General features: G+C 42.6%; 4 protein-coding genes across 4 annotated transcripts; 1 reads left to right on the top strand and 3 right to left on the bottom strand.

The window, feature by feature from the left end:
• Positions 1-4899: 4899 nt before the first annotated feature.
• Positions 4900-8928, bottom strand: pane1 (proliferation associated nuclear element). Its single transcript, XM_079159009.1, has 6 exons — positions 8789-8928; positions 7701-7777; positions 7332-7430; positions 6743-6822; positions 6546-6637; positions 4900-5836 (listed from the first exon to the last, which is right to left on the bottom strand). The coding sequence occupies exons 1-6, from the start codon at positions 8843-8845 to the stop codon at positions 5687-5689; spliced, it is 555 nt and encodes a 184-aa protein (XP_079015135.1). The 5' UTR covers positions 8846-8928; the 3' UTR covers positions 4900-5686.
• An 897-nt stretch (positions 8929-9825) lies between these two features.
• Positions 9826-15974, bottom strand: LOC306695453 (putative RNA-binding protein Luc7-like 1). The gene is made up of 10 exons (XM_079158698.1): positions 15425-15974; positions 14853-14947; positions 13997-14095; positions 13448-13558; positions 13173-13316; positions 12723-12899; positions 12372-12586; positions 12256-12285; positions 11188-11349; positions 9826-10939 (listed from the first exon to the last, which is right to left on the bottom strand). Exons 1-10 carry the CDS (start codon positions 15483-15485, stop codon positions 10690-10692), a joined length of 1344 nt encoding a protein of 447 aa, XP_079014824.1. The 5' UTR covers positions 15486-15974; the 3' UTR covers positions 9826-10689.
• A 1208-nt stretch (positions 15975-17182) lies between these two features.
• Positions 17183-19057, top strand: smdt1b (single-pass membrane protein with aspartate-rich tail 1b). The gene is made up of 3 exons (XM_079160301.1): positions 17183-17354; positions 18528-18686; positions 18806-19057. The coding sequence occupies exons 1-2, from the start codon at positions 17193-17195 to the stop codon at positions 18663-18665; spliced, it is 300 nt and encodes a 99-aa protein (XP_079016427.1). The 5' UTR covers positions 17183-17192; the 3' UTR covers positions 18666-18686; positions 18806-19057.
• Positions 19058-19161: 104 nt separating this feature from the next.
• LOC306696640 (TRIO and F-actin-binding protein-like) lies at positions 19162-24262 on the bottom strand. The gene is made up of 11 exons (XM_079160300.1): positions 24148-24262; positions 23867-23935; positions 23576-23665; positions 23260-23354; positions 21540-22128; positions 21155-21389; positions 20962-21073; positions 20647-20806; positions 20365-20478; positions 19480-19566; positions 19162-19394 (listed from the first exon to the last, which is right to left on the bottom strand). The coding sequence occupies exons 1-11, from the start codon at positions 24172-24174 to the stop codon at positions 19248-19250; spliced, it is 1725 nt and encodes a 574-aa protein (XP_079016426.1). The 5' UTR covers positions 24175-24262; the 3' UTR covers positions 19162-19247.
• Positions 24263-27522: the final 3260 nt, after the last annotated feature.

Raw genomic sequence — 27522 nt, 5'->3', positions numbered from 1 at the left:
ATAAACCATTTTTATTTATTTAGTACACGTTAGGGCATGTGAGCGTGCCCTAGCTCTCGGCCACCACTCCTCTAAAACTATGTTGTGGTTACATCTAACGTCACACCTTCTCCTGTTTGATCTTACGGGCCAGCAGCCAGGAACCACTGCTTTCAGGAGTGAGTCATTAATAAGGTGGCTACGTTACCTCGGCTGCCCTCGCTGAGTCTGTGAAGTAACCTTGCTGTAGCCCTGAATAATTCATGTGAAGTGAAATCAGACGCTCCGTTGGTTCTGATGCTCTGAAAGCTGTCACATAGTAATAAAGAGCATGTAAACAAAACATATCCTCTCTTCAACACACTACACCTTGATTTGTGTTTACAATATGAGATGACCTGGTAACTTACAACTGCTCTGATTCCTCTAACTCTATGTACAAAAACAATCTCCATGAGGAAAATGTATCTGCATCTTTAATGTATGATAAACGACCAAATTTGCCAAATTAAAACCAAATTCAGCTTGAACCTATTATTGCGAGTTTCCAGAAACTATTATCACTTTCATTCCCTGTCAGTGTGGCCTAAATCAACACATTTATATCAATAAATGTGAATTATTCTTTTTTTAAAAGGACAGTACCTACCTCCAGAGTGTGGTGGAAAATATTCCTATACCCGCTTTGCGTGAGTCTTTTAATGCTGAAATACATAACACCAGAAAACCAGGTTGTTTTTTAAGTATTTATTTTCTGCACAGAGAAGGTTCAATCATCACAACAGAATGCGTATGTCTCAGTGAGGAAGAACCAAGGAAAAAGTGAACACACTTTCTTTATACAGAATGAGCAAAGGTGGCCAATGTTACAGACATTTTGGTCTCAGACTGATAGGAACAATAATGAAAAACAAACGTCCAGCAACCAAAACAAGCGGCCCAAAGGCCTTGGCGCTGGAACATTTTCATACAACACATAGTGATCTTTGTGAACAGGCAAGGGAGAATTCGTCTTTTGCACAACAGAGACACGGTGAAGCTCTACACAGTTTAGAGCAAAATTACTCATGCATTATTACAATATGAGTAGAAATATATATTAAGTAAGTAGAAATATATACTACATAAAGAATTACCATTAAAAGAGTAGTAAAATATCCTGTGTGATTGAATCAAATTCTTCTTTGCATGACTTCCTCCTCCAAGCTGACCTTTTATACTCCCTCCCTCCGTCCTGTCACCAACTTATTCCAGACCTCTCATCATCTACCTCTCTCACCGCACGTCTCTTCAAATGTTAACGGCTCCAAACTTAATCTGGAAACTTCTGATTCCACGTTAGTGTTTAGATTATAGCCAGGTCACCACGTTTGTCTTCAGACACAGTAATTACATTTAGTAGAAGCTGAAAACTTTGGAGAAAACATACAGATTTCTTTTATTTAATTTTTTTTCTTAACATTGATCCACTCAAAGGGAGATCAGTTCATATGAAGGATGTATTTATGTTGTGTCTGCCATGTCACATTAAAGGGATTTTTGGACAGTTTAAAGGGGTCTTCGGACCCAGCATGAAGTGTTTTGACTGTGCTATAGCGTAAACTAATGTTGTCTTATACAACAGCCCAGCAATAAACCCTTTTTATTTATTTAGTACACGTTAGGGCATGTGAGCCACCACTCCTCACTAACCGATGGTTACAAATGATCTAACACCTTCTCCTGTTTGATTTGATGGCCAGCAGCCAGGATCCACTGCTGTCAAGAGCGAGTCATAAATAATAACATTTCACAACGATTTTAATGAAGGACATCATTAACCCCTAGCGTAGGAAAGTGTTGATGGGATGTTTTTGTGTAGTGAGAACACCAAGCCTGTGGAGGATACAAAATCGTTACACCCTCAACTCGTCATCATCGCTAAAGTCTGTCAGGGATGAGTTTGTATCATAGTTGGGAAAAGTGTCTCATGGCGCAGTCGTTTGAACAGGGTGCTCAGGGGAATGCAGGAGGAGTTGATGGGACACTGATTTGTTGATGGCTCGCACTAAGGGACAGTCTAACAAAAGGATTGACACGTACCATCATCTGGATATTTCACTAGTTCATTTGGTTATCATTGGCAGGCGAGACTACAGAAATTCACTGACTTGCGGACAGAATAATTAAGGTGTCGAAACCACAGATTTCATTGTAGCCAGTCGTCAATTAGGGGCACATCGAAACATTAACACATATTACACAAAATGGTTTACATACGCACATCATTAATCGATAAGGTAAAGGCATTAGCTGTGTTTTCAAATTGTGACCAACTCTATGTTGTTAGCAAGCTAGTGAATGTAAACATGGCAAGATAAGTCTCCTGAGATGAGGTGAAACACAGACATTGGACCTCTCTGTTGAACTGTATAATAAGACATATCAGTGAATTTCATAACAAACAATAATCAAACAACTTAAACAATTTGTAAGAAATTCTATCATATTACCATAATAAACATTCAGAATCAACTGTCAGTTTAATTGATTACTTTATCAAGTAAACTAAACGAAAGCACTTGCTGTTTTGTATTTTAAAAAAGAAGAAGAAGCTAACTAGCCAGCTGTTCAACTAGAGCTGAAATACTGATTAATCACTGAATAATAAATTATTCTTTTGCTTAAAGTAAATATTGTCTTATCACGTAATTTTATTCTCAGAGTACAGAATGCGACATTTTAAAGCTCATATTTAAAATAAAATTCATGCCACCAGGAAACTTAATAAGACAGGCTGAGTGAGCCGTCCTCTTTGTTTACCTTTTTTTTTACGTCTCCATGTGTCCACTGGTTACCCCGTGTTTAACGTCACATTGCAATGGTTTGTGGGTAATTCCCTTAGTCAAAGGGTACATGCCCTCTCAGGCCAAATCCCAATGTCCCTCCTTATGGACTCACGGACTTTGAGGCGCGCTCCCGCGAAGTCCGTGAGGGTTTAGGGATGTCCCGCTGTCAAATCATCGAGTGTTTGAGGGCTCTCTCGCAGACATTTTGAGCCCTTTATGAACCCTTTCCGCAAGTCAGCATGCTGACCTAGCCTAAGGGAATTAGCCACAAATCATTGCAATGTGACTTTAAACACGGGGTAACCAGTGGACACATGGAGACGTAAAAAAAAAGGTAAACAAAGAGGACGGCTCACGTGTGTTCAGCCTGCAGTATTAAGTTTACTCAGAGACATTAAGGGTTAAAGATGGAACAAAAAATAAACATGAAATCAGAGGATATTTATTCATCAAATATTTGATTTAGTCATTGAAGCTGTTTTGACAAAAACAAGTAAATAGATTATATGAATCACCTCTCATCTTGTGAGGAAAGAGCCAGGAAGACTTTCAAATCAGGGAGTACAAAGTATAAAATAAATACACACAATCATACATCATATTTTTTGTAGTTTTCATGGTAACAGCAAAGTGTTGTCCCATTCCTATTTACACCATTTTAAGCCCTCACAGTCTCTCACACTCAACCACTTATCAGGTGATGTCAGTAAATCCTTGAGGGTTCAGGGTTTGAGGCTTTAGGGCGGACATTGGGATTGGGCCACTGTCCTCAACAAGCAGCGGGTGCTGCCGTGAGCCCCTCCGCCTCCCAAAGCACTCACAGGCGGTCAGGCTCACAGTAGCCTCGCCAGCAGTCCCAGCTGCAGACTGTGGAAGCTCCCCTACTTGACCAATTCTGCTTAAGAATGAGGTTCGGACCGCCTACCTCATTAACATACAGACACAGAAATAAATAACTGAAGGAATACAGAAATGTAGAAATAGATTTAATTATTTATGTCCTGTTTAGGTATCAACTTTTATTTATTAATTTCAGCATTTTAATATTTATTTATTTATTTCAGCACTTATTTATTATTTTATCTATTTATTTCAGCATTTAAATATTTCAGCATTTATTTATTCTTTTATTTATTAATTTCAGCATTTAAATATTTCTGTATTTATTTCAGCATGTATTTATTCACTTCTGTATTTATCTATTTATTCCTGTATTTATTTATACTGAAGACATTTTTCATCCTCCATACAGGTCTATCTGAAAAATGTCAGCGAATAAATGCTCACGACAATTTGTAGAAATATGGAACATTTTGTTGCAAAAAGATTGAAGGAACTCTTCAGCCACGCTGGCAGCGTTGCTTTATTTGGGCAAAGTCTGACCGTCAGCCCACCACTTCAAGACTGATGTATCTGTTGCCATGACGATCCCCAGAGGACGAATCTATCTCTTCAAACTTCCTCCAACTTCTCCAGTGACTTTACAACTACAGCTTTCCTGTCGTTCAACCTCGGTTAATGGACAAATACCTGCTAAACGAAAGCCATGCCCATGCATTTAGTGCTAATGTTAATGTCAAACCTGCTGCTAAACATCTAAATGAAAGCATAATAATTATTGTGAGCATGTTAGCGTTTAGCTCAAAGCACCGCTTTTCTTTTGGCTACCTGGTCAATAATTACCATTTATGTTGACTTCAATGTGTAAAAGACGGTGGGAGGATTCGCTGTTATCATTGACACTCACGTCCCACTGACCCCGGGAACCTTCCTTCTGACTTGATGCCTTAACATTGTTTGTTAGAATGATGGATAATTGCCATGTTGATAACCTAACTAATAGTGTGTGTGGCACAGAGCCTCTGGTCACACTCTGAAGGATGCACTGGTACCACTGCCCCCTCTCTCTCTCTCTCTCTCTCTCGATCCAACAGGTGTCACACATTTTACTGGTATTCAACAGGACAGAAGACTCAAATCCAATCTGTGACAAACAGGAACATTTAATCTGTAATTTCACTGTGTTGACACTCTGTCAAAAGCATCATTATATACATAAAAAGCATATTATTCTAATTATATACATTGTGCATTACGGAGATATTCTGCGGTTTGGAATGAAGCTGTGCAGCATCAGGTTCTCATTGGCCCGGATATTCAACAAGCAGTCTCACGTTAGTCTGTGTCACAGCACAGCACACTCACACGGGTGTTTTTTTAATTAAAAATCTGGCTGATTACACGTCTGTTTAGGTTTAAAGTTAGAGGAGCTACCATTGAAACAACATTGTGTCAATCAAGCAGAGCGTAAACACATGCAGTTCAGAGATTTAATCAGCCAAAAACTATTAAAATCATCTGTGAGGCTGTTAAAGAAATGGACATTTAATGCAGCTGTAAGACACTCCATCCAGCTGTCAAAAAACAAACGGAGCTTAGTTTTGTGATCTTTTGCTGCAGGGAGGCCTTTGGACTCGCTACAGCAGGAAAAGCACAGGTGTCAGTGATAACACTAATGATCGCTCTGCAGCCATGTGGACGCGTCGTAGTCGGGTGAACACAGGTGTAATTAATAACACTAATTAGGGCCCTGTTGCATTAAGGCATGCACTTGGTATGGTGCATGTTGGCTCACAGGAATGGCTGTGACAATAGAATGGGACCATAACTCATTTTAATCAGTTACACCTGTGTTCACCCTGCTATGACACGTTGACTGCTGTGAAAAAGGGGGCCTGTACCAGGAGCCCGAAAACTGTGGCTAAAATCCAAAGCACAAACATGTAATAATGAAATGAAAAAATGAAAATATCATTTGGAAGAGTCCACTACTACAAATAAATATACACACACGAGAGGAGACATCCCTCCAGAGAAAGTTAATCGAAGCTCGGCTGCTCGATGTCCGGGGGCACGGTGCTGCGGGTCAGGTTGGACAGGTACAGAGCGGTAGCCATGGGAACAAGGCCGGCTGCCACCTTCAGGATGGTCAGCAGCCTCTCTGTGGCGTTAGTCACGCCGTCTGGTGTCTGGAGGGGAAGAACATCACACGAGAAACAGAAAAACACGATTTAGACGGAGAACATTTGCTGTTCTAACCTCTGACTGCAAAACACCATTTAAACGTTATTTAATCCACACGAGCAAACGGCTTCACCCAGGGTTCATGCGGGAATTTCAATGTGAGACCTCTTTAAAGCCACGTAGAACGCAATTTAATACCTTGAGGCCGGTTTCATGATCAAACATGTCATTTCACGGTAAATTACTTGACAATTTCTATAATCAAATTATCTTTTACGTGTTTTTTTGTGCTGGTAAGAGCTTCCGTTTGTTTTCGTTCTTGTATAGGACGGTAAACTAAATATCACTGTGTTTTAGACTGGTGCTCGGACAAAACAAGATATTCTAGAAAGAGTCTCACTTTTCTGACATTTTATAGACAAAACAATGAAATAAGAACATAAATCAATAATAAAAATAATCCTTAGTCGCAGCTAATACCCAACATCACCTTCTACGGCCTCTTTCTGTTGTCGAAACTACATTCAAGGACTTTAAAAAAATATATACTTTAAGACCTGCAGATAACCCGTTTCCACTTTGGCGATAGATAGAAACATTTATGTAAATCTGTGTCTCGCCATCATGCTGCACATGCTACATGTGCTAAACGCAGATACGTCTCTGAAATGATGTCTTAGGTTTAAACTTAAAATGACATGCATACATACAAACCTGATCCTCTGCAAACAGCAGGGGGCAGTGCAGCGACGCTGCCAGCTTTCTGGCGACGTCCAGGTGCTCGACGGGGGCCGCAGCGCTGCGAGCTACAGACAGACAGATCGGGTCAAGTTAACTGCATAGGGAGGGATGAGGCCTGTTATTACTAAAAAATATTCATGGCTTTTGCTCAAACAAATGAGACGCCATACCATTAGTGACCATGAAGCAGACTTTCCCGAGGAAATATCCAGGGTCCAAACACTTCAGGGAAGCTTCTGCCGACTGGAGACTGTGAAATAACAAAAGGTCACACGATAAACTGTTGCATCCTATATTTTAAAGGTTCTCTATATGGTATTCAGAGCATTAATATAGCAGTAAACATATATTTTCTATGTAAAGATGAAGTGGAGTAATGTCCAACTGAGCAGAGAATGAAGTCACTTTCCCCTCTGTGTCTGTGTGCGCTTTTAGTTTGAGAGCCGTGACGAGGCACTAAATATGCTCGGAATTTCATAGTTAGCACCTTTTTAATATCTGGAGTTATCAAAAGCAGTGGATGTTAAAATTCCTCTATATATATTAAATAACAGACGGGGTAAGCGTGACACTTAAATGTGTGATTGAAGAGAAAATACAGCCATGACTGAGAGACTCAATTTGATTTACGGACAACGTACAAGTAGAATTCATCGGGTTTCATTCGGGCAAACTAAAAAAAGACAACAAAGAGTATATATTTGACCCGTGCGTCCAGGTGAGCAGACTTAAAATATAGAATACGGATTTGAAAGATACCTGAGCTCTGAGGTCAGGTTGATGATAAACACCACCAGGTCTATCCTGGGACGGCTCTCCTCATTCTCCATGGGCAGAGGCAGACTCTTGGCCAGTCTCCTGATGGATGGGTACAATAAAGGCAGAGTGTGGTCACTGATCTGTAGCAAACAGAGGTGGTAATTCTGTGGTCACGTCACATGGGACAGATGGGGAAGAGGTCTACAACTCAAGCCGGTTGTACGAGGGTTGAAAATACGGCACTATGCAGGTAACGGTACTAGTTTCCTGAGAACAGCAGATGGTGTTTCCAGTTGTGTGCCTAATGACCATATCCTCTAACGTACCGGCCGACCTCAGCAGTTTATAAAAGGACACATCAGTACTCACACGTTGACGGTGAACGCGGTCTCCTCCACCAGAGCGTCGGCTAAACTCTGCTGAAACTGCTCCTCGCTCTCCACCAGCTGGAAGAAAAACACTCTAGTCAGCACATAACTGGACTATAACTCTGTGTGCTATAACACACACACACACACACACCAAAAATAAAGTATAAAAAAATAGTCTAAAGATGCAGTCTAAAAACATGGCTTATGTACATAGTTTAATTTATATTCTGTATTAGTCCTGAAGAGTTAAACTGTCCATTATTCCATAAAAAAGGTTCAAATGAGTTAAACAGTGTACTTGTATGGAGCAAAAAACATATATCTTAATTTTTTTAATCTTATGATAATCTTGGAAGGACTATGGTCTTATACTCAAGTAAAAGTAGCAATACTACGATGTTAAAATATCTCTATTACAAGTTAAAGTACTGCATTAAAGAAAAGTACCAAAAGAAGAAGTACTGATTATGCAGAATTTCACAGTATATGATGTCACTGAATTATAATCAGTGATGCACTAACGAGTCAATCCCTTTGGTGTTGCAGCTGGTAATGGGGGAAATCATTATTGTATACACTGCTGAGCTAACTTAATTATAGTTACAATACATCACAATTTATTAGTCGATATATTTTTGGTATGAATAATCTAAATCTGCAAAAGTAACAGCTAACATTTTAATGCAACAGTGGAGTACAAATGTAACGTTACATTAGTGGAGTAGAAGTACAAAGAAGCAGAAAACAGGAATGCTCAAGGAGAGTATCTCAGAAGTGCACTTAAGTGGAACTCTTGAGTGAATCTACTTTGCAGCTCTGTGAAGTGAAGGCTTGTAAACATGGGGACGTCATTACGTGAGACAGGATACGACGTCACTTGACGAGGTATTACATGTACTTTGATCAAAGTAGAGCTTTATATCAGAGTATCTCTCCAGAATAGACCACAGGAACATTGACTAGGTTCACGTCCACTGTGATGGCTGAGCTAGCCTAACGTCACCTCACTTTATTAACACTTCTAGCCTCTCTCCTCTTAGCTCACCCTGTTTAGTTTAACGCCAGCTTAATGAACCACAAACTCACCAAGATGTTCGCAGAGTTCAAACCAGGCAGTTTACTGAACGGCTTCAGCAGCGACATCCCGATGGAAACACTCCCCGTTTCATAAACGTAGCAGACAAACGCAGTCTCTGGTCGTTTCAGGCGTTTTCATGTCGCGCTTCTTTTCCGAATGTGCGTCTGACGTCATGACGTTTTCCCAACATTGGCAGTCGACGTAGTGACGTTTCCCCGCAAAGGCAGCTCTCGTCTGCCACCTACAGGCCGCTGGGTGTTTCGCACTTAATGCGTCGAGTACAGATTGTATTTTTGGCGCAAAAGGCTGAACCGCTAATCCAGGATTAATCCGCAACGGCTACTCCTCAACTAAAAAAAAAGTCACAACAGCAACTGTACTTAAGTACAATGTTGAGGTACTTGTAAGTTATATGTTCCATATTATGTACTTATGGCTACACTTTTTTTGGAGGCAAATAATGTACATTTCAATTCACTACATTTGTTTTTGTAACAAGATAGTTTTGCAGATTATTAATGCAAAATATAATCATTTCGTGCATTATGACGCATTTGTCCTGAATTAAGCCCCCCGGCAGTACATAAATAAGTTAGACCCACCTTTAGAAGCTGCAACATTAGTGATGCTTACACAATAACATATCAATAACTAATATATATTATTAGTTGTTCGAAATTATTAGTTTTAAAATTTAGTTTTGAATGCAGTTTTTTTTCTCCAATTTAAAACAGTATTTCTACCCTGCACAAGTCATCCCAGGCCATGTTCCTACAATGAATGAGATACATTTTATGGTTTTAGGACGATTTTTATGGCCAAAAACAATTTTAACATTTATTTTTATACTATTGATAAATGACAGGACCAAAAGAAAGCTAAAATACAAACCGTAACCCTTTGGACTTCATTGAAGGTAAAAGGAGCTCTGCCTCCAACACTGAAGTTGTATCACAAATAAATAATACAACATGCTACATTTGTCCAAACTCTTTTGCACAAACGGGAAGTGAAGTCAAAGAGAAATTTGTATAAACACGTTGCATTTGAATAGAACAGAACATTTTATTCACGTAATGGTGGCACAGCAAAGTAGATTCCCCCAGTACATCCAGGTCGTATCACAGCAAACAGGAGTCCCTGGGTCTTTCAGTGTCAGTACGTACATATGCACACATCATCTATATGCATTCACATGTCAGGAACTGAGTGGAAATATTTGGATGACTTCTTTCAGGGGCGGACAAGTGAGTTTATTAAGTAGTACGAGCTCATCGCTGCATCCGGAATTTAAAAAGGCAGGCTCGTGGATGGGTATCGAAACTCTCAACTGAGATCGTTACGGCTTGAAGGCAGCAAATCAAACACAAACATCAGAAGTGCCTTTGGTCATCCTCGGCTCACCTTCAAACATTACAGCCGTGGACGCCGCGTTAATGAGTCCAACCCGCGTGAATGAATCCGCAGCCGTCGAGACCGACGGATTTCTTATGGAACAGGAAACACAGTGTCACCGTCGAAGGTTGCGACTAATGATTTGTTTTAAAATAACGAAATAAAAAGAGACTCAAAGTAGGGCTGCCGTCTCATCGCTCACTCGTCACTGTCAAAATAACTTTACATAGGATCGACAAGATGGCATAAAAAAAAAAAAGAGAGACTACTGCTTCCACAATTCATACTTATAAAAGTTGGTTTTGCATGTTTTCCTTCACCGCCACCACGGAAGTTGTTCCCTCATCCCCATGTTAAGATTCCACCGTCCACCCCGCTGATGTACACGTCCCGCTCTTACCGTGAACACACACACACACACATTCGCACCAACACACACACACTCGTCTCCCCATGCTCCTTTTTTAGCAATTAATGTATCCAATCCGAAGACTTTGGAGGCGTCCACTCCTGCTCATATCTCCCCGGACTCTCGCTCCTCGGAGCTGGAGCGCCGGTCTCGCTCGTACGACAGGGATCTCTCCCGGTCCCTGGTCCTGGCTGTGGCTGTGTCCGCGGAGGGGGGGGGCTTCTCCGCGCCCTCCCAGTCTCCGTACTCTGCCCTGTCCTCACGCCAGCCCTCTCCTGCTGCGCCCTGTCTGGACATCTCCTGGGACGGCGAGGGCTCTCCGTCGCGAGTGTGAGATGATCTTTCTCTGGAGGACCTGGGGGTCCAAAAACACATTTTTAATTCTTGGATCGTAGTCGGTGGCTGTTGCTTTAAAGCAAAAGTAGTGATGTTAAAATCAGTTATCAGATCAATATAAACATGAATCTAGAGCTCAACTCAAATTATTATGACAATTGATTAGTCTGGAATATTTTCATGATCAACTGATTATTTGACTCCAATAAATGGCAGAGAATGTGAACAGGACAGGAGGACGGTTGTCGTGATGGATAGAAGCCACACCTCTTCCTCTTGGGCCTGTGAGAGTGGGAGCTCGAGCGATGCCGCTCCTTGTGTCGATGCTTCCTCTCTCTCTCCCGATCACGGTCGCCGCCTTCTTCTCTGGAACGAGAGGAGTGGTGGCGTCTTGAGCGATGGGAGGACGAAGTCGAGGTGCCTCCGTCCCTAGAACATTTGTTTTAAAAAGGAGAAAGATTTAAGTAGGGGAAAAAAAGACAGCTGCACCGCTACAGGAAATAGATTCCAGATGAATGCTTTACACTGAAGCATCTCGTCTCGTAGTCAGTTTAGTTGGTCGGTGACGGCCTACACAACAGCTACAGTCAGACATGACACCTGTGCTTTTTTTAGTTTAGGTTTTAATAAACTACCAATACATGTCTAACATGTTTTTATGGCGTTAGAGCTGTAGTTGTTCTTGATTTCAGGTAAGGTAACCAGAAGTAAATTTATTTAGGTCGACCACTGCGACTGTTTTCGTAATCTCGATTAATCAATTAGTTGTTTTGTCAATAAAATGTCAGAAAAGGGTGGAAATAGACGATCATTGCTCCCCAAAGCCCAAGACGGCGTTGTCCACACCTCAAAATATATTCAGTTTACTGTCATAGAGTAAAGAAACCAGAAACACACGTAAGAAGCTTGAATCAGAGAATTTTACCCAAACGGATTAATCGATTATCAAAATAGTTGACAATTAATTCAATAGTTGACAACTAATCGCTTCACGGTTGCTGCTCTAACTCGGTGAGTTGGTATTCCAGCAGTATTTGCAAAATACCTCACAACTTCTACAATATAACACACTGCTGAGTGACAGCTGGCATTGTGAACCGCTACACCTTTGTGCTAGACACTAAAAGGATTCGATGTAATGAAAGACACTCACTACAAAACCACAACATGCCGATCTTGTATGGAATACACACAAATATGTGATGAAGTACACTTGCTATACAGCGTCTACCTACACACACATCTGCAGTTTACAGCGGTATGTTGCACCATGAATCATGTGTCACTGTAAAAAGGACCAAACTCCTCGAGTGATTCGGTTGAAAGCAGACATACCTGTATCGTTCTCCACTTCTTGACCTGGACCTAAGACAGGAACACAGTTGGGTTTACACGGGACACCGGGCTTTTTCTTTGCGCGCAGCAACAACGTAAGTCAGACCGTTTCTTACCTCCTCCGCTCCCTCTCGCGCTCTCTCTCCCATTCACGCTCTCTTTCTCGTTCTCTTTCGCGCTCTCGCTCCTTCTCTTTTTCGCGCTCCCGCTCTCTTTCCCCCTCCCTCTCTTGTTCCCGCTCCAGCTCCCACTCTCGCTCCCGTTCGTCATCTTTTTCACGCTCCTCTCGTCTTCTCGACCTCATTCGTTCTTGTTTTTCTATAACTGCTTTCTGGATGAAACAAAAAAAAAGAATAGAGCAGAACTGATAAAACAGCACAAAAAAATGTTTGGAAACGCAACGAAAATGTCTCATTGAATGATAATCGTGCCAAATAAAAGTAGTTCTGTTCCAGTGCTCCCCTCACCCTCAGCTTTTCAAGCTTCTCGCGGATTTCAATGAACCCGATGTGCAGTTTGCCCCCAAAGTGGTCGGCTAGACGGCGATCGTTGTCGTGAAGACCCAGGTAGGCAGAGCACACCTCACACACTCGGAGTTTTTGCTGCTGAAAGCTGGAGGCTGGCATGGAGTTCCTGTACACATCCTGCAACGACAAAGGGTAATGAGGCCGTGACGCTGGAATTAAAGATTTTAACTTGTGTTTAATCTCAACTGCAAAATACGGATTTCTGTCATTACAAGAAACGATTTTTTTACTGCCTTTGGTTGCCTTCATTACTAATGTCGTGAGTAAACAATACATCTTCACGGCCTGAAACAAATATTTCAGCTCTAGTAAGGTGATGTGCGAGTACAAATATGTATTCATTCTAAAACAATAAACTAGTCACAACAAAGTCGTTAACAACTCGCTGACCTCTGCTTCTTTCTTCAAGCCTCGAGTCTTCTCCACCATCTCCAGCACCTGCTGGGCCTCGTCTACGTTCCCCTCGCCCCCGAGCTGCTCCGCCCGAGCCAGCAGCTTCCCGATCTCTTCGTTCAGCTCGTGGACACGTTCAGCCTTTTTCACCGCAGGGGAGACAGAGGGGGGGATGTTTATTTCTACACACTTTGCACAGATTCATGATAACCAGTTATTCCCCGTCATAAAGAGCACAGCTTTCATAAATAAAAAAAAAAAGAGTTTGTCACCTTTGCAGCCACTTCAGCGCTGATCTCATCCTGCGTCTCTGCTAGTCTCTTCTTGGCCAGATCGGTCCTGCGGTCGCAGTCAGCGATGAAAGACTGGAGGTGTTCGGCAGCCTGCGAGAATACACACGAGTTAAACGAGTTTCAGCGTGTGTAGGATATACACATTTACCAGATTAAACTTAAAATTCATCTTAAAACGTCTTTAAAAACAACAACTGCTATGCATGCATCTTTTTCTTCTTAATAGCTTTCCAAGACAACAAACTAGAGTTTCCTTAGTGCTGCTTTAATTAGACCAACTTCTGATGCAGTTAGTCACAATTTCCCAGCAGCACTTAGACCGAACTCTGATTTACTTGGAATTGTGAGAAGCAAACGTAGAAAGCCAGAGTTGGCCTTGCTTGTAAATTTGGGCACGTGTGCCTCAGTTTATGACTGAGAGAGTTGCATAACTCTGTGACCGAGTGCAGTGGAGACACAGAACACAACTACTACTTTCTCGAGAGCTATACATGATGGGGTGTTGGGGTGTGTGTGTGTACTACTCACGTCAAGCTCGAAGAAGTACTCCTGCTCTTTAGAGGCAATCTCGAAGTCCGCTCTGAGGGCCAGGTCGTGGACTTTCATACACTCTCCCAGATCCATTCTCTGCAGAGAACAGAAAGACGTCCATGTACTGCGTTTGCATGCTTCATCACTCATCTTGAGATTTGTCGTTCCAATAATACCCCATTTGTTAAATGTCATCCCGACTTAAAACATTACACATTAGGGAGTGTAAACGTGACATCCTTTGAATCACAGAGCTGCACGGCCAGGTCCTCGACCCCGGCTGGGTTACTATATGGTTATGTACAGCGCACTAACAAAGCATTGAGACACAAGCACCTCCACATATTTGTTTTGTACAGCAGCTTATTGAATTTGAAATTGAATAGTGATTAAAGAGTTGACTCTGCTTTAACTCAAGTTTGTTTGCATTCACATTTGGATGAAGTGTTGGAAATGTAGCCCCCCTTTTCCCGTATTTAGAGTCTCTATATTTGAGGGGGCAGAAAGTCATTGGACAAGTTTAAAGTTACATTCAATTGTTTACAGGCAGAATCTGGCTGTAGTCTGTGATCCAAACTGCAGCTGACATTTGAAACGGTTTCTACTGATGCTATGTCATGCCCTGTGCTGTAGCCATCCTCCCGTCCTGAGACGTACATCTCATCCTAAGACAGTGAGACATTTGAATGGGGATGGGATGCGTCCTACACTGTGCACAACCTAAGCATGCACAGACATCGTGCAATTTTTAGTTAAATGTGCCGGAGTAAGACCAAACCTGTGCTAACAGCTGTCCTAATTATTTCTGACTGCAGTATATGATATATGATGTGTGCGTGAACATGATACTCACGGTGCCAGACAGAATATCATGAGGACAGGAATCCAGGAGGTGACTTTTGCAGACCCGCTCATCTGTGAATTTGATTCTCTGCCGCATGGAATCTCCTGAAATAAAGAAAAGCACAAGAGCACTTGTCAGCCAGTGCACCGACTGAAACATGGCATGATACGTACTAAATCACTGAGGTTCAGACTTGCCATGAATGAGTCATCTTGCCAGTAAATCCTAAAAGTTAACTGCTCAGATAGAGTCTGATAAAATGACAACATCTGGTGGAAAGAAAGGGAGCCACGGATAAAAGAGCACACGGACCATGATTAAATACAGCGCTAACGTGTTAGTAATGTTTGTCTTTTTGTGGAGGATGTTAGCAACAACTCAACTTGCCATTTACACTCGGACTCACACACACACAACAGGTAGCTAGCCGGCTAGCTATCCTCATGTTAGCTAGCTCGGTTCGCAAAGCATGCCGCACTGACTGGCTTATCTGTTAGCTTCCCGGCTAATGCTAGCACCAACACAAACTCCCGTCCTGCTCGGAGCAGACACCAGTCTCCACCACAGCCAGCCGTGCTCACCGTCTCTCCCCGTCCCCATGAGCTGGTCCAGCATCGCTCGCATCTGTGCCTGGGCCGACATTGTTTAGAGTGTTTAGCTAACGATGTGTGAGTCACTCCTCGCCAGCAACAGTCCTCACACATGCAGCCTCCTCGACTGCAGGCCTCGTTGGCACCTCCGCCAACCGCGGACAACTTTTACCACAAGGAGGAAAAAGCCCGACTCCAGTCGAGCCAGCGAGCTGGTTGTGTGTAACGGTGGTGCAATGGATTGGTTATCACAGCACTTTAACAACAGCTAAATGTGACTTTGTAACGGTGGATGGCTTCGGGTCGGTTGAACAACGTCTGTTTGAAAACTGGAGTCCCGTGGTCGTGTCGTGTGTCGAGTAGAGAGAGCGGTGACTGAGTGTAGACAGGGCGGTGGGTTAGCTAACTGGATCTGTACAGAAACAAGTCACCAGTTCCTCTGTAACTCTCTCTAACTGTATTTGTAGCCAGTCGGCTAGAAGTTGGTAAGTTTATTCAACGTCCTTTCTTCCGCCTTTTCCACTTCCCCTCCGTGCGCGTCGCCGCGGAGCGCGCTCCAGTCTCTCCGCCTCGAGGAAGTGCTGCAGTCAGCCTCGCGCGCTGGTCGGTTTAGTGACGTTACACCTCACTCAAACATCAAAATGTTGGGAAATATTTTTGGGGTATTTGAACACATTACAAATATGAACAAATGAATTGTGGAATGTATAAAAACCTCAGCAGTATTTGGAATACACATTTATTACATTATTTATTTAATTTGACATTGTTTTTATTGTTTAATTGTACACATAAACAGCATTACTCTCCAAACAGACACGTTATCTGGAATACAAATAATATATTATACGACTAACTGTTTTATTGCTCATGTTTGACTGTTGAATTTTCTAGACTATTTTTGCAAACAGAAATGGTGAGTGAATCCCTTTAAAAATGTACCAATCACGCTTAAGTCAATGGGCAGGGTTTTAGAAATACTTTGGTAATGAATTCAAGTCTTTTCATCATTTAAATGTGTAACAGTACATTCGTATTTTCTCTAAATGTCATTTCAAAACCCTCTCCACATTACCAGTTTATACAATTCTAGTGGAGAAATACAGAATTATTTATTTATGCTGACTTAAAGATAGTCCCTTTTAAATATAAATAGTATAACTTACTTGAATTAGCCCATACAGTATCTACCTTGTGGAAGTTTGTAATTGTAGAATGTAAACCTTTTGTTAAAACCATTCTCAGAAAAGAATACTGAGATAATGATCCTCCTCACACCCGGAAAGCTTCACACTGTTACATTTCCTGCAGTAACATTATTTTGGTCTATACTTTGCATTACAGTGGTAAAGGATTGCTGTATGTAAATAACCAAGTAGTAAAGTTAATGAATTAGCTTATCCTTTAGGTCAAATTCAGCCAGAAAAGAAAATGTTGATGTAGGCTAAATATATGGACAATAAACTAAATGTATGCTCGTTTTTCATTTATTTTTGTCACTTTGCTTACACCCATGTATTTTGGTTTAATCAGTAAGACAATGGATACTGATGCACGGATTTTTTTTTGCTAAATGAATTTGAATGAGGTATCCACAACACAGAGACAGATGGTAATTTGCAGTATACAACTGATAAAGGCAATTGATGCATAGAAACTCTTTATTACTGTTGGCCAATAGTCAAGCCGCGCCCATTAAAGACATCCCAGTGCCTCGCACAGAGGCGTCACCCACCCTCTATCACATTACTGGAAAAAAATGGCGACGGGTATACTGCGGCTCCCGCTGCGACTTTTCACCAGAAATGCGGGGGTAACGAGCCGTAACACCGGCTTGAAAACATCTAACATATCCAGGTTCACTCAAAGCAGGACCGCAGTATCAACGTCGTCGGGGGCAATCTTACCCAAACCGGATAAAGTGAGTTTTATTCTGCCTTGGTTACCGAGTGAAAAACCGACAAGAAATATGACTGACAGCGTAGGCGGGACTTAATTGTAAATTGACAGGTGCTGTAGCGAATAGAAATGCAGGAGACGCGCTGGGTTTGTCAAGTCAGCCAATTAACGCATGTTTACACGAAGGTAGGATGTATTTCAGGAAGTAATTACGACTTATTTCGTCAATTCAAGTCAGTATTGATTCAAGTGGACATTTTACGTTAGCAATTTAAATACTAATACTAATACGTTATATGTATATAATATAAAACGTTGTATTAAACTAACACGTCTTGTTTGGGAACTATAATGATGTCCAATGTGATTAAAACTGCCTCTATACGCAATTACATCCCAAACGTTAGCTGTAACTGGTCCTCTTATATACCCTTTTTCAGATAATTCAATATAAATGGAACATAACGAAGAGCCAGATTGAAAGAAATATGTTGTCTAAAACAATCAAAGAATTGCTCAACTCATGGCTGTTTAAACTGTCTCTGGGGCCCCAGGACAAAAATGAGTTGATGGGCCCCCATTAACCCCACATTCCACCCATCCTCTGCAAGTTGTTCTATCTTTCTCTGCTAGAATACTAGCTGGTGCAAGATGTGCTGTGGATAATTTGATTAAGGGCAATGATGTAGCAACATGCACTGAGATAATGAAGGATTTTAACACGGGACCTCTTCAAAACAGGGCCTCGAGTTAGAAATGAGGTAAAACAGGACCCACGGTCAGTTGATATTGTGCTTAAATCAAAGCTTTTCCGATAAAAAATACTTTGAAATTCGGTTTTGAACTTGAAAATGTATGTCAATGCAGTTTTGCGTAGGCTGCTGTCGACATATTATGGCTTTGTTACACTCGGTGTCAAGTCAAATTTATTTACATAGCCCACATATCACAAATCTGCCCCAAGGGGCATTACAATCTGTACGGCATTTCTCTGCTATAGTGACTCTGAAGATCAGATTTTTGTATTTGGTTTTGGGAGAAATAATTCTCCATAATCACAAATGTGGACCAAAATATTCCAGAGCAAACTGAGGTGGGGATTAATATTGTCGGTAATCTGAATAGCACAAGCGTCCCGCCTTATATAAACCTCTTTAAATGTCTCTTGACTGCCCCCCCCCCTGATGTTTTCCAGACAGCATTTGGTCTCATCCGCATGACCGCAGTGGTGGTGCCTTTCCTGTACGTGGGAACTCTGATCAGCAAGAACTTTGCCGCTCTCTTGGAGGAGCATGACATCTTTGTCCCCGAGGACGACGACGACGACGACTGAGCCCACTCCAGAAAGCAAATGGTAAAGTCAAAGTGCACTTTAGCCGCACCTTATTTATTTTTGTATGCACAATCTTATCCATGTGTAAAGGGTGTAGAAAGGTGATGACGGTTAATTTATTTTTAAATTCACATCCACAGGGTGCTTTGCAATATTGAGTGAGAGCACACCAGCCGGCACAAGGAAGTTGGGGAAGATGGGGCACTTTGACATCCAAATACATCCCTGCACCTCCACCCATCTCCCTCTCCCCTCTGCTGTTTATCTTGTTTTTGCTAAATTCACTCTGTATCACTCTCATATCATGTGAGGCTATCAAAACGACTAGTTATGCCTTCACTCTTGTTTGCATGTTTGTCTGACAACTCAATAAAGGGAGTCGATTACACGTGGATGAACACTTGTTATTATTTGGTCTTTGCACAGTGGAATCCTTCTCATTCTGACTCTTCTGTCACAACGGCACACATTGTTATTGTAATGTCATGATTTTGCTGTTTGTATTTGGTGAATATTTTTATGTTGGCTCGGCGTCATTGTTCCTCAAGGTAAGTATTTTTTTCTCTCGTTGGTCCTCATTGGTCAGGTCGGCCTCGCTCCCTCCTGCAGAGCAGCGTTGGCCAGTCTCAAGTGTTCGTTGAGGGAGCCCGTCTCCAGCTGGCTGCGACCCCTCGCGTCACTCAGCTCCACGTACGCCTCCTTATAGCGCTCGTACGCCGCTGCTTTCTCCTGCAGAAGAGTGGAGGAACAAGTGTGGTAGACGCATCAGTTGACGTTAAAGTTGTAAACGTAGGAGTCTGATCATGAAACGTACCTTTGTAAGAGACTGCACTTCGTTCTGTAGACAGCTGATTTCCTTTTTAAGATACTGCACCTCGTTGTCTTTCACTCTTAGTAATGTCTGAAAGACACAATGTGACATCTTAATATTACCAGTTAAAACACTGTACAACATGCACAGCACTACAAGTACAACTTTGAGGTGCTGCCCTTTCATGTGTCTTTATACTCCAGTGCATTTGAGATTGAACGCTTGTTTTTTACGTGACCACATGCATTTGACAGCTACTGTTTAAGATTTTACATAAAAACATTGATTATCTTATAAAACATGATGCATTAAAATGCTACTTGCACATTAACGCATTGGTAACAATAATCCAATAGTACAATAAATAAAAATTACAGGTTCCATTTGTCTGCATTACAAAAAACTTCTACTTTCTCGTACTTGTTGCCAATAATACTCAGAATGCAGGACTTTTACTTGTCATGAAGTATTTTTACGTAAGTCCTGCCATGAGCCATGCTGGATTGGTATCCAGGCAGTAGATGGCAGTATAAGCTGTACTATAATGTGACCGAGCTCAGATGCTCAACACAAACGAGGCCACCAAAAAAAAAAAGAAAAGAAATGGGTGACACTGTGTCTACAGGGACCCATTACATGGGTACACAACACAAAATCAATTTGTTTTTATCGAAGTGGGCTGAAAATCCCACAGCTCATTGGTCAAATGCTGCTTTCTGCCGACGGTCACGTCCACGTTTGTCCTTCAGGCCTAAATGAGTCCTTCAGGTGCGACGAATGAAACTGGGTTGGGATGCAGTAGGTTAAGATTTTTAATAAGCATCTCCTGCTTTCACATGAGATTAGATGACGCAGGATCTAATTTAGTCTCCAGCGTTAAATTGGTACCTCTAATTCAGACGCAGTGCACTCAGCGTTGCCAAGAGATGCCGTGTCCGACCTCTGACCTGTGATGAAATAGCGCATGCGGCTGATCTCTTCCGCCAGTTTGGCCTTCAGCTCCTGAAAGAGAGATGTTGGGCTCAAATGATGTCATGGAGAAGTAATGTGAACTATATATGCTCGTGAATGTTGCAGCTTCCTTATTAGTTTAACCCCACGAGAATACCCAAAGCACAATCTCTAAGGCAGTGTGACACTGTGTCAAAACGGACTCAAACGTATGTAAACCTGGTTCTCTCTTCTGAGCTGCTCCAGCTCTCTCTCCTTGAGGTCGAGCTCAGCCTCTCGGCCCCGGCCGCTCTGCTCGGTGCGGCGCAGCTCCAGGCACTTCTGGGAGTAGCGCTCGGACAGCGCATCTAATTCACCGTGCGAGACCTCCGCCTGTGGCCTGACACGCACAAACACACGAGATGTGGAGTGAATTATAATAACGCACTGTCATGCAAGAGCGGGGGGGGGGTAGGGGAGGGTCACAGTCAAGTGCAGAACATCTGAAGCCTGCAGCGAGAGCCAGTGAGATAGAGAGCTGGGTTATAAACCTACATGTGGCCTCTGTGTGAAGCGTCCGCGTGTGCAGCTCCTCCGGCCAGCCTCCTGGCCTTCTCCACCTCCCTCTCCAGCTCCTCTCTGTGAGCTGCTCTCAGTAACTCCACGGCTGTGATGAGCAATCAGTTCGTTTGTTAATTTGGTTGCAAGATTTATTTAACCGGAGATACAGTCGCGCTTCCTGTCTTACCTTCAGCGGCAGCCCGGCTCTCCTCCTGCAGCATCCTGTCTCTCTGCTCCTGCAGCTCCCCGATCTCCCTCGCGTGCTTCTCCTGCAGCTCCTGCAGAGCTTTGCGATGGGCCACTTCCATGGCTTCTAGCCGGGCCCTACAGGGGGCCCCGGGGCCACACGGGCTGTCCACCTCTACCCCCATGGCTGCGCGCTCCCTCTTGATGCTCTTCACTTGGTTTCGAAGAGAGAGGGCCTGGGAGATGGAGAGGAGGGAAAATACTGATATGGATATTAACATAATTGTCTTGCATTGAAAACACTTTAAAGGAATGTCTTACTAGTGTTCCCGCTCATTACTTTAAAAAACACCTTTTTAATGGAGTGCCTTTAAGTTCTTTCTTACCTCCTTTTGAAGAGCTTCCGCTTTATTTGTTTGAATAGTTTGAGCTCCATTCATGGATGGGTTGGATGCATCAGTTTGGGATCCGGTGGCAGGCTGTTCGGCCTCTTCAGGGCTCGATTGATACGTCTGGGCGCCAATGAGAGACTGCGCGCTCATTTCCCTAAATGACAACGTCTCAAATTCTACCCACTTCCTGCTGACGTCTGAGTCCATGGTCTCAGTGATGGGCACAGGTACACTCCCCCTCTTCAGCTCCATGGAGTCCCACCTGCTTCCCATCTCACTAAAGGAGACCCCTTCCTCAAACCACTTGTTCCTCTCCTCCAATCGCTTGGCTTGCTCGCGGTCCCAGCCCTCCCCCTCTTCTCTCTGACCGGACGGAGACAAGTCCAGATCCCGGTCTACAGTTTGGTCGTGGTGGTGGTGGTGGTGATGGTGGTCGGCCTGATGGGGGTTTGCAGCTGTGGCGCTGGAGGTGGAAGTGGTAGGTTCATAGCCGGATTCCTTGCAGGTGAACCGAGCAGGGGGTTGGCATGACGACGGTCTCCGGGAGAGGGGGTTCTCTTTCTCGCTGCCGGTGTCCGATTGGCTGAGGTCGCAGTGAGGGAAAGACAGGGGGGTAGTGTTACACATCAGAAGAGAGATGATAGAGAGGGTTCGACACAGGCGGACCACCCAATCACATTGTCTGCATTTCCTCACAGTGTTCAGGAATTTCCAGGTCACTGGAACGCCTGGAATAATACAATGAAGGATGTCTTGTTCTGTAATTTGTACATTACTAATTATGATTAATTAGTAATAAATTATGATATATATTATAATTTTGTAAGCATTTTCAGCCGAAGTAGAAGTTTTACTCTCGTAGAAGTATTTCACTTGTGATCAAAAGGTCCGGAATAATAACTTAAAGTTGAGTTAAAGTTTACTGTGTATCTAGTAAAACATTTGCATTTTTGACATAATGTTTTCTTGCAGTATTGGACAATGTTTGTCAGCTATGGATTGGTCACCGCCTTTAACTCTTGTGTCTTTACTCTTTGTAATGTTTATTTAGAATTTATTTTATCTTTATATGACTATATTTGGTATCTATCTTTGTGTGGGATTGTCATGTTTATATATTTCTGTGGCTGCAAACCAGCTTAAAATTGCCCCTCATAAGGGACAATTAAATTAAATGTAACTCAATTAAATGCAGTACTGTACTGTACTGTTGGCCGTGCCACAGATGTTCAGTCATTTTATGGGCGTTGCTTCTTTGAAACGTTATTTTCAACATCTTATTCCTGATTGTAGTGCACAGTGGCCTCTCTGCAGGAGTTGATTGTATCTGAGTACTTTTCTAAGTACTGTCCTTAAGTGCAAATTTCAGACACTTGTACTTTACTTATGTATTTACTATTCATGAAACGTTATACTTCTAGTGGGCTACAATACAGACGGATATTGTACAGTGGATGAAAATGTATATGATGCAATGATGCAATAAACTACACGATAGTATTCTTAAAGGCATCAGCAATAATAATTTGATGTACAATAATTTAACATTTATCTGGATTGAGTACTTTTTATTTCTATACTTTAGGTCTATTTCGCTAATAACACCAATTTGCTTTTACTTAAGTAACAATTTCTCTGCAGGCGGTGTTGCTGCTTGAGTAAAGCTTCTGAATATTTCCTCCACCACTGTCTCCCAGAATAAAGTGGGACTCACTGCGCTTTGTTCTGGATCGCCTGCTTTAGTAACTTCACCCAGTTCCGACGTATTCTGGAGGTCATAACGGAGAGAGTGAACACTGCTCTCTTTGTCTGGAGGAGATCAAAAGACACACACACACACACACACACACACACACACACACACACACACACACACACACACACACACACACACACACACACACACACACTTGCTGTTAAACAGGAAGCAGCTGGACGTGTCATCGATGGGGGGGGAGGGTGTCTGACTGTCCATCTTCCTGATGCTGTACTGTACGACATAATTGAACACAAGTACAATAAACACATACTTGTATCTGGAGTCCATAGTTCTTTTCCACATCGCAGTCTGACACATTCTCACAAGACGTCAGGTTGATTTCTCCGTCCAGATCATCTGACTGCAGCACAAATACATAAAAACACCAAAGACAAATGTATCAGGCACCATAGGATCGTTTTTTGGAGAAACTGATGTTGCTCATGCTACGGTGACAACCTCTTTATACATCACTGTATGTAGATTGAAATGAGTTGCCTTTGGTTGACAAAAATGTACTAACAAATCAGAAATTACTTTTATGTCAAACATTAGCTCCTACCTCCTCAGCATCCGCGCCTCTGTAGTACCTCAGCGTTGTATCACCCAGAACAAACCAGTGTTTCCTCCCCTGAACAAAACACAGTTAACATGGACAACATTCAATTCTTTATTGTAGTCTATGAACGTCTTTGTAGATCATTTTCAGGTCAAGTCTCGTTCTTGGAGTTTTGTACTGTCTATGGAGTGTAGACAATTGTGGTTAAAACAGGAATTAGAAACGAAAATTACTAACTTTTTATAAAAATGTATATTGAAATAATTCCAAAAACATCAATTTACCTTGCCATGTTCATCCAGTATGGACATCCACCCCTTCAAGCAACAACACCTGTAATTAAAGCATCACGATCAAGCTCTTTGAAAGCATTCTGTAATGGTTTCTGTCTCGTGCTTGATTGTGAAACTAGAGGAAACGGAAACCGTCAGAGCAGACGAATGTGTCTCTGTGAGATAACCACATCTGTCTGAAGCACACATAGAGAGGCAGGCAGAACTTTAGAGCACAACAAATGGGAAACGTACTGCAGAAAGGGAATGTAAGAAAAAGGAAGAGGTGAACGTTTACAAACAGTGATCATCATTGTTGAACAGTGAGAAATAGGAAGAAAAAGAGGAACTGATGGGACATTATTAGACAGACTTAAGAGCAAGCAGGTGCTATTAAAGCATGTTAGCATAAAGTAATAGACTTACCACGGATGCATTCCATTGCACAGTACATATTGTGAGGAGCAGAGACAGAAAGAGACATTGTGAGAGACGAAAATGCGTGATGTGAGATGAAATGGGGAAGTCACAAATGTGAGATCATGTATTCATATAAATGTCATGTCAGGGTTTCAGAACTACTACAAACACATTTGATTAGTTGCATGTGAATCAAAGCATTGAAATAACTTTTTGAATGTTTCATTTTGTGGTCATCCATCCCTCTGTTGTTGACTCAGCAGTTTTAGTGCAAACTGCAGGATACATCCTGAATCTATTCATGTAAAAATGATAAATCATATGAACATGCTGCCCTAAAACATAGAGTGCTAACTAATGGCATTTTCCCTGCCTGAGAGGAGCGCCTGAGGTAAAGCAGCTGAACTAAACATCAGGGATCTACTTTAGAAGTAAATGTATGAATGACCCATTTTCCTCCAAACGCTTATGTGATTTATGCAGATGCAGAAAAGTCATGGGACCGCGCTCACCTGTGTCTGCGGGCGTTCAGGAGGAGCTCGCTCCTTCACCTTTGAAGATCTGTGTCTTCCACTTTGATTATCTGAACTCTTTCATAGGATAAACAGACACGCAGTGTTGGTCTTATCTCCGCCAGGAGTATCCATAGTAGAGTATCATGTGTTCAGTCACATGCATGCGTCCGTGGGTGAGTTGGTGAGTGAGTGAGTGACTGTGCTTCTCACTGTCTGTCCTCTGAATATATTGGGTGGCCAATTATGGCTGCATGCTCAAAGACCTCTCAATATTGTGGGGACTCACGCTTTCTCAAAATACCTTTTATTAATAACACCTAACGGAACTACCAGCACGCCCTGCTGCGTACCTCTCGGCCACTGCTCTGTGGCTCCCTTTTATTGTTTTGATCGGTGTGTTTGGCTAATTGCTAACAAAACTACTCTGCCGCAACTCAGCTGCTTGCTTAGTGGGGAGACAGCATAGTGAGTTTGTTTTTGATTGTATGAAGTGTATTACAAAGCAACTTCGATCCAAATGTCTGAATACGCCGCTGCTTGTTTTTCAAATGTGTTTTATGCAACTTACGGCCCATTGGGGTCTCGACGAGTGGTTAGCCAATTGTGGGTTGCATTCATTCAATCACACAATGCAGCAGTGGTTGTTGCAGACACACCTGGCGGATATCTGCACTCTACTGAGTTTCTACTTTCAACATGGATTGTATTGTGAATCGTACCTGTGAATGAATAGATGCAGCTGACTGTCTTCGAGATGACCGTCCGTTCTCAGAGTCCCGACATTTCTCTCGCCTATCTCTGCCTCTCTCTCTGACTCGCCCCCTCTCGTCCGCCTCAAGTCTTGAACTGTGGTTGTCTATTTCATCTTGGTACCTTCAGAGTCAAACCAGAGAAATATTTGACGAACACATAAACACACCAAAGGCACAATTGACATCCTTTTTTACTCACTGAACTTTCACATTCCTCTGCAAAGGCCTTTAGAGCTCTCGTCTTTTCTTTGGTCAAACCAAGGCAATTGCTCATGGTCAGATCAAAAGATATCATTAAAGTATTTTTCTACTTGCTTAACCACTTTTACGAATCTTCCAGCTGCCAAAAGAACAGCCTGAAAGAACACATACACCAGGAATGCAGAATAGATGCAAGGTTACAACACTTCTACTATGGCTATCCCTGAATAAATGCTATACAATGATACCATACAGTACCACATGGTACCACCAACCTGTAGGCTCTAAGCCTGTTGTCCCTGCATGGGCTGGGACTCTGGTTCCTCCTCCTCATCCCTCGAGACTCTTCCTCAGACTCCAGCTGTATGGTTGGAATACCAGCCAGGACAATGTAGTCGTCCATGGTCATCCCCACCTCAGATTCATAAAGATTGAGCAACATTTTACCTGATATGCGTAATGATTGTTTTCTCTGGCACAAAATTTAACAAGATTAAGAGTCAACAGACATGCTAGTGACTCCGTGAGGATGTATTTATGGAACAGTGGTGCTAACATACTAAGTTTAACATCTTATTTTAGCACGTTAGCATGCTAATATTTGCTAGTTAGCTGATGCTGATGGGAATGTCATTTTGCAGGTGATTAGTCTTGAACAAATAGAAACATTGACCTCCATCCAATAGATGTGGAAACATTTCACTGTGTCATCCTCTGGGGATCATGAATATCTGTACAACATTTTATAACAATCCATCTAATAGTTGTTTGGATATTTCACTCTGTACCAAAGTGGTTGACTGAGTGACAGGCAGACAGAGATTCATCCGTAGAGCCACACCGCTAGCTTGGCTAGCAACCAAGTACTACCTGACATTCGTACCTCTTCTGTTTCTACTGCAGCCTTCTTGGGTTCAGAGATCAGCAAGGCCTCCATGCCTCGCCTCATGTTGCTCCTGCTTCTGTCACCCCTGACCTGATTGTTCCCCTCATGGCCTTTGTCGGTTTCTGTGATTGCAACATGTGAAAGTGAACCACCAAGCATCTGAGAGTCCGCACCTCGTCTTGTTGAGGAACCTCGAGAGGGTGGGAGGCTGAGTAAAGAGTGTGATGACCCCTGCCAGGAGCCTTGAGTTGGACTCGGTCTGCTGTCTCTGGACTGGGGCTGTGGCTGTGGGCTGTGGCTGTGTGTACTGTAGCCGTTCCTGGATGGTGATACTTCGCGGCTGTTGCCAGTACGAGTGTTGGCCGAGCTGTTGATGGCCGTTCTGATTCGAGGAGATGCTTGGGATCCCTCATATGAGTGTTGCTGGATGGCTGAGGAGCCTCGGCGGGAGATAGACTCCAGATTCCTGTACAGCTTCTCAGAGTCCAAACTGTGTTTGTTTGAAGCTTGTGACGGACTTCTCAAGTCCCGGCTGCACCTCCTTTGAGCATCATACTCACCGTTCTGTAAATGGAAAGAGTCTGCGTGCCTGTGAGAGGGGGTGGCTCTAGAG

This window comes from Pholis gunnellus (assembly GCF_910591455.1).
Source record: "Pholis gunnellus genome assembly, chromosome: 5".
Taxonomy (NCBI): domain Eukaryota; kingdom Metazoa; phylum Chordata; class Actinopteri; order Perciformes; family Pholidae; genus Pholis; species Pholis gunnellus.
Note: the sequence above shows the minus strand (reverse complement) of the source record. Positions and strands in the feature narration are given on the sequence as shown.

What these genes read in the sequence shown, in the direction of transcription:
- pane1 (XM_079159009.1), bottom strand. Translation starts at nt 8,845, where the DNA reads ATGTCGCTGCTGAAGCCGTTCAGTAAACTGCCTGGTTTGAACTCTGCG. An exon ending in TGAACTCTGCGAACATCTTG is followed by an intron (nt 7,778 to 8,788) that starts GTGAGTTTGTGG and finishes TTTTTCTTCCAG; the next exon opens with CTGGTGGAGAGCGAGGAGCA. An exon ending in ACCGCGTTCACCGTCAACGT is followed by an intron (nt 7,431 to 7,700) that starts GTGAGTACTGAT and finishes CCCATCCATCAG; the next exon opens with GAGACTGGCCAAGAGTCTGC.
- LOC306695453 (XM_079158698.1), bottom strand. Translation starts at nt 15,485, where the DNA reads ATGTCGGCCCAGGCACAGATGCGAGCGATGCTGGACCAGCTCATGGGG. An exon ending in AGTACTTCTTCGAGCTTGAC is followed by an intron (nt 13,559 to 13,996) that starts GTGAGTAGTACA and finishes GTATTCTCGCAG; the next exon opens with GCTGCCGAACACCTCCAGTC. An exon ending in GCGCTGAAGTGGCTGCAAAG is followed by an intron (nt 13,317 to 13,447) that starts GTGACAAACTCT and finishes GCGGTGAAAAAG; the next exon opens with GCTGAACGTGTCCACGAGCT.
- smdt1b (XM_079160301.1), top strand. Translation starts at nt 17,193, where the DNA reads ATGGCGACGGGTATACTGCGGCTCCCGCTGCGACTTTTCACCAGAAAT. An exon ending in TCTTACCCAAACCGGATAAA is followed by an intron (nt 17,355 to 18,527) that starts GTGAGTTTTATT and finishes GATGTTTTCCAG; the next exon opens with ACAGCATTTGGTCTCATCCG.
- LOC306696640 (XM_079160300.1), bottom strand. Translation starts at nt 24,174, where the DNA reads ATGTCCATACTGGATGAACATGGCAAG. An exon ending in GCGATCCAGAACAAAGCGCA is followed by an intron (nt 22,129 to 23,259) that starts GTGAGTCCCACT and finishes CTGCGACCTCAG; the next exon opens with CCAATCGGACACCGGCAGCG. An exon ending in CGGAAGCTCTTCAAAAGGAG is followed by an intron (nt 21,390 to 21,539) that starts GTAAGAAAGAAC and finishes TCCATCTCCCAG; the next exon opens with GCCCTCTCTCTTCGAAACCA.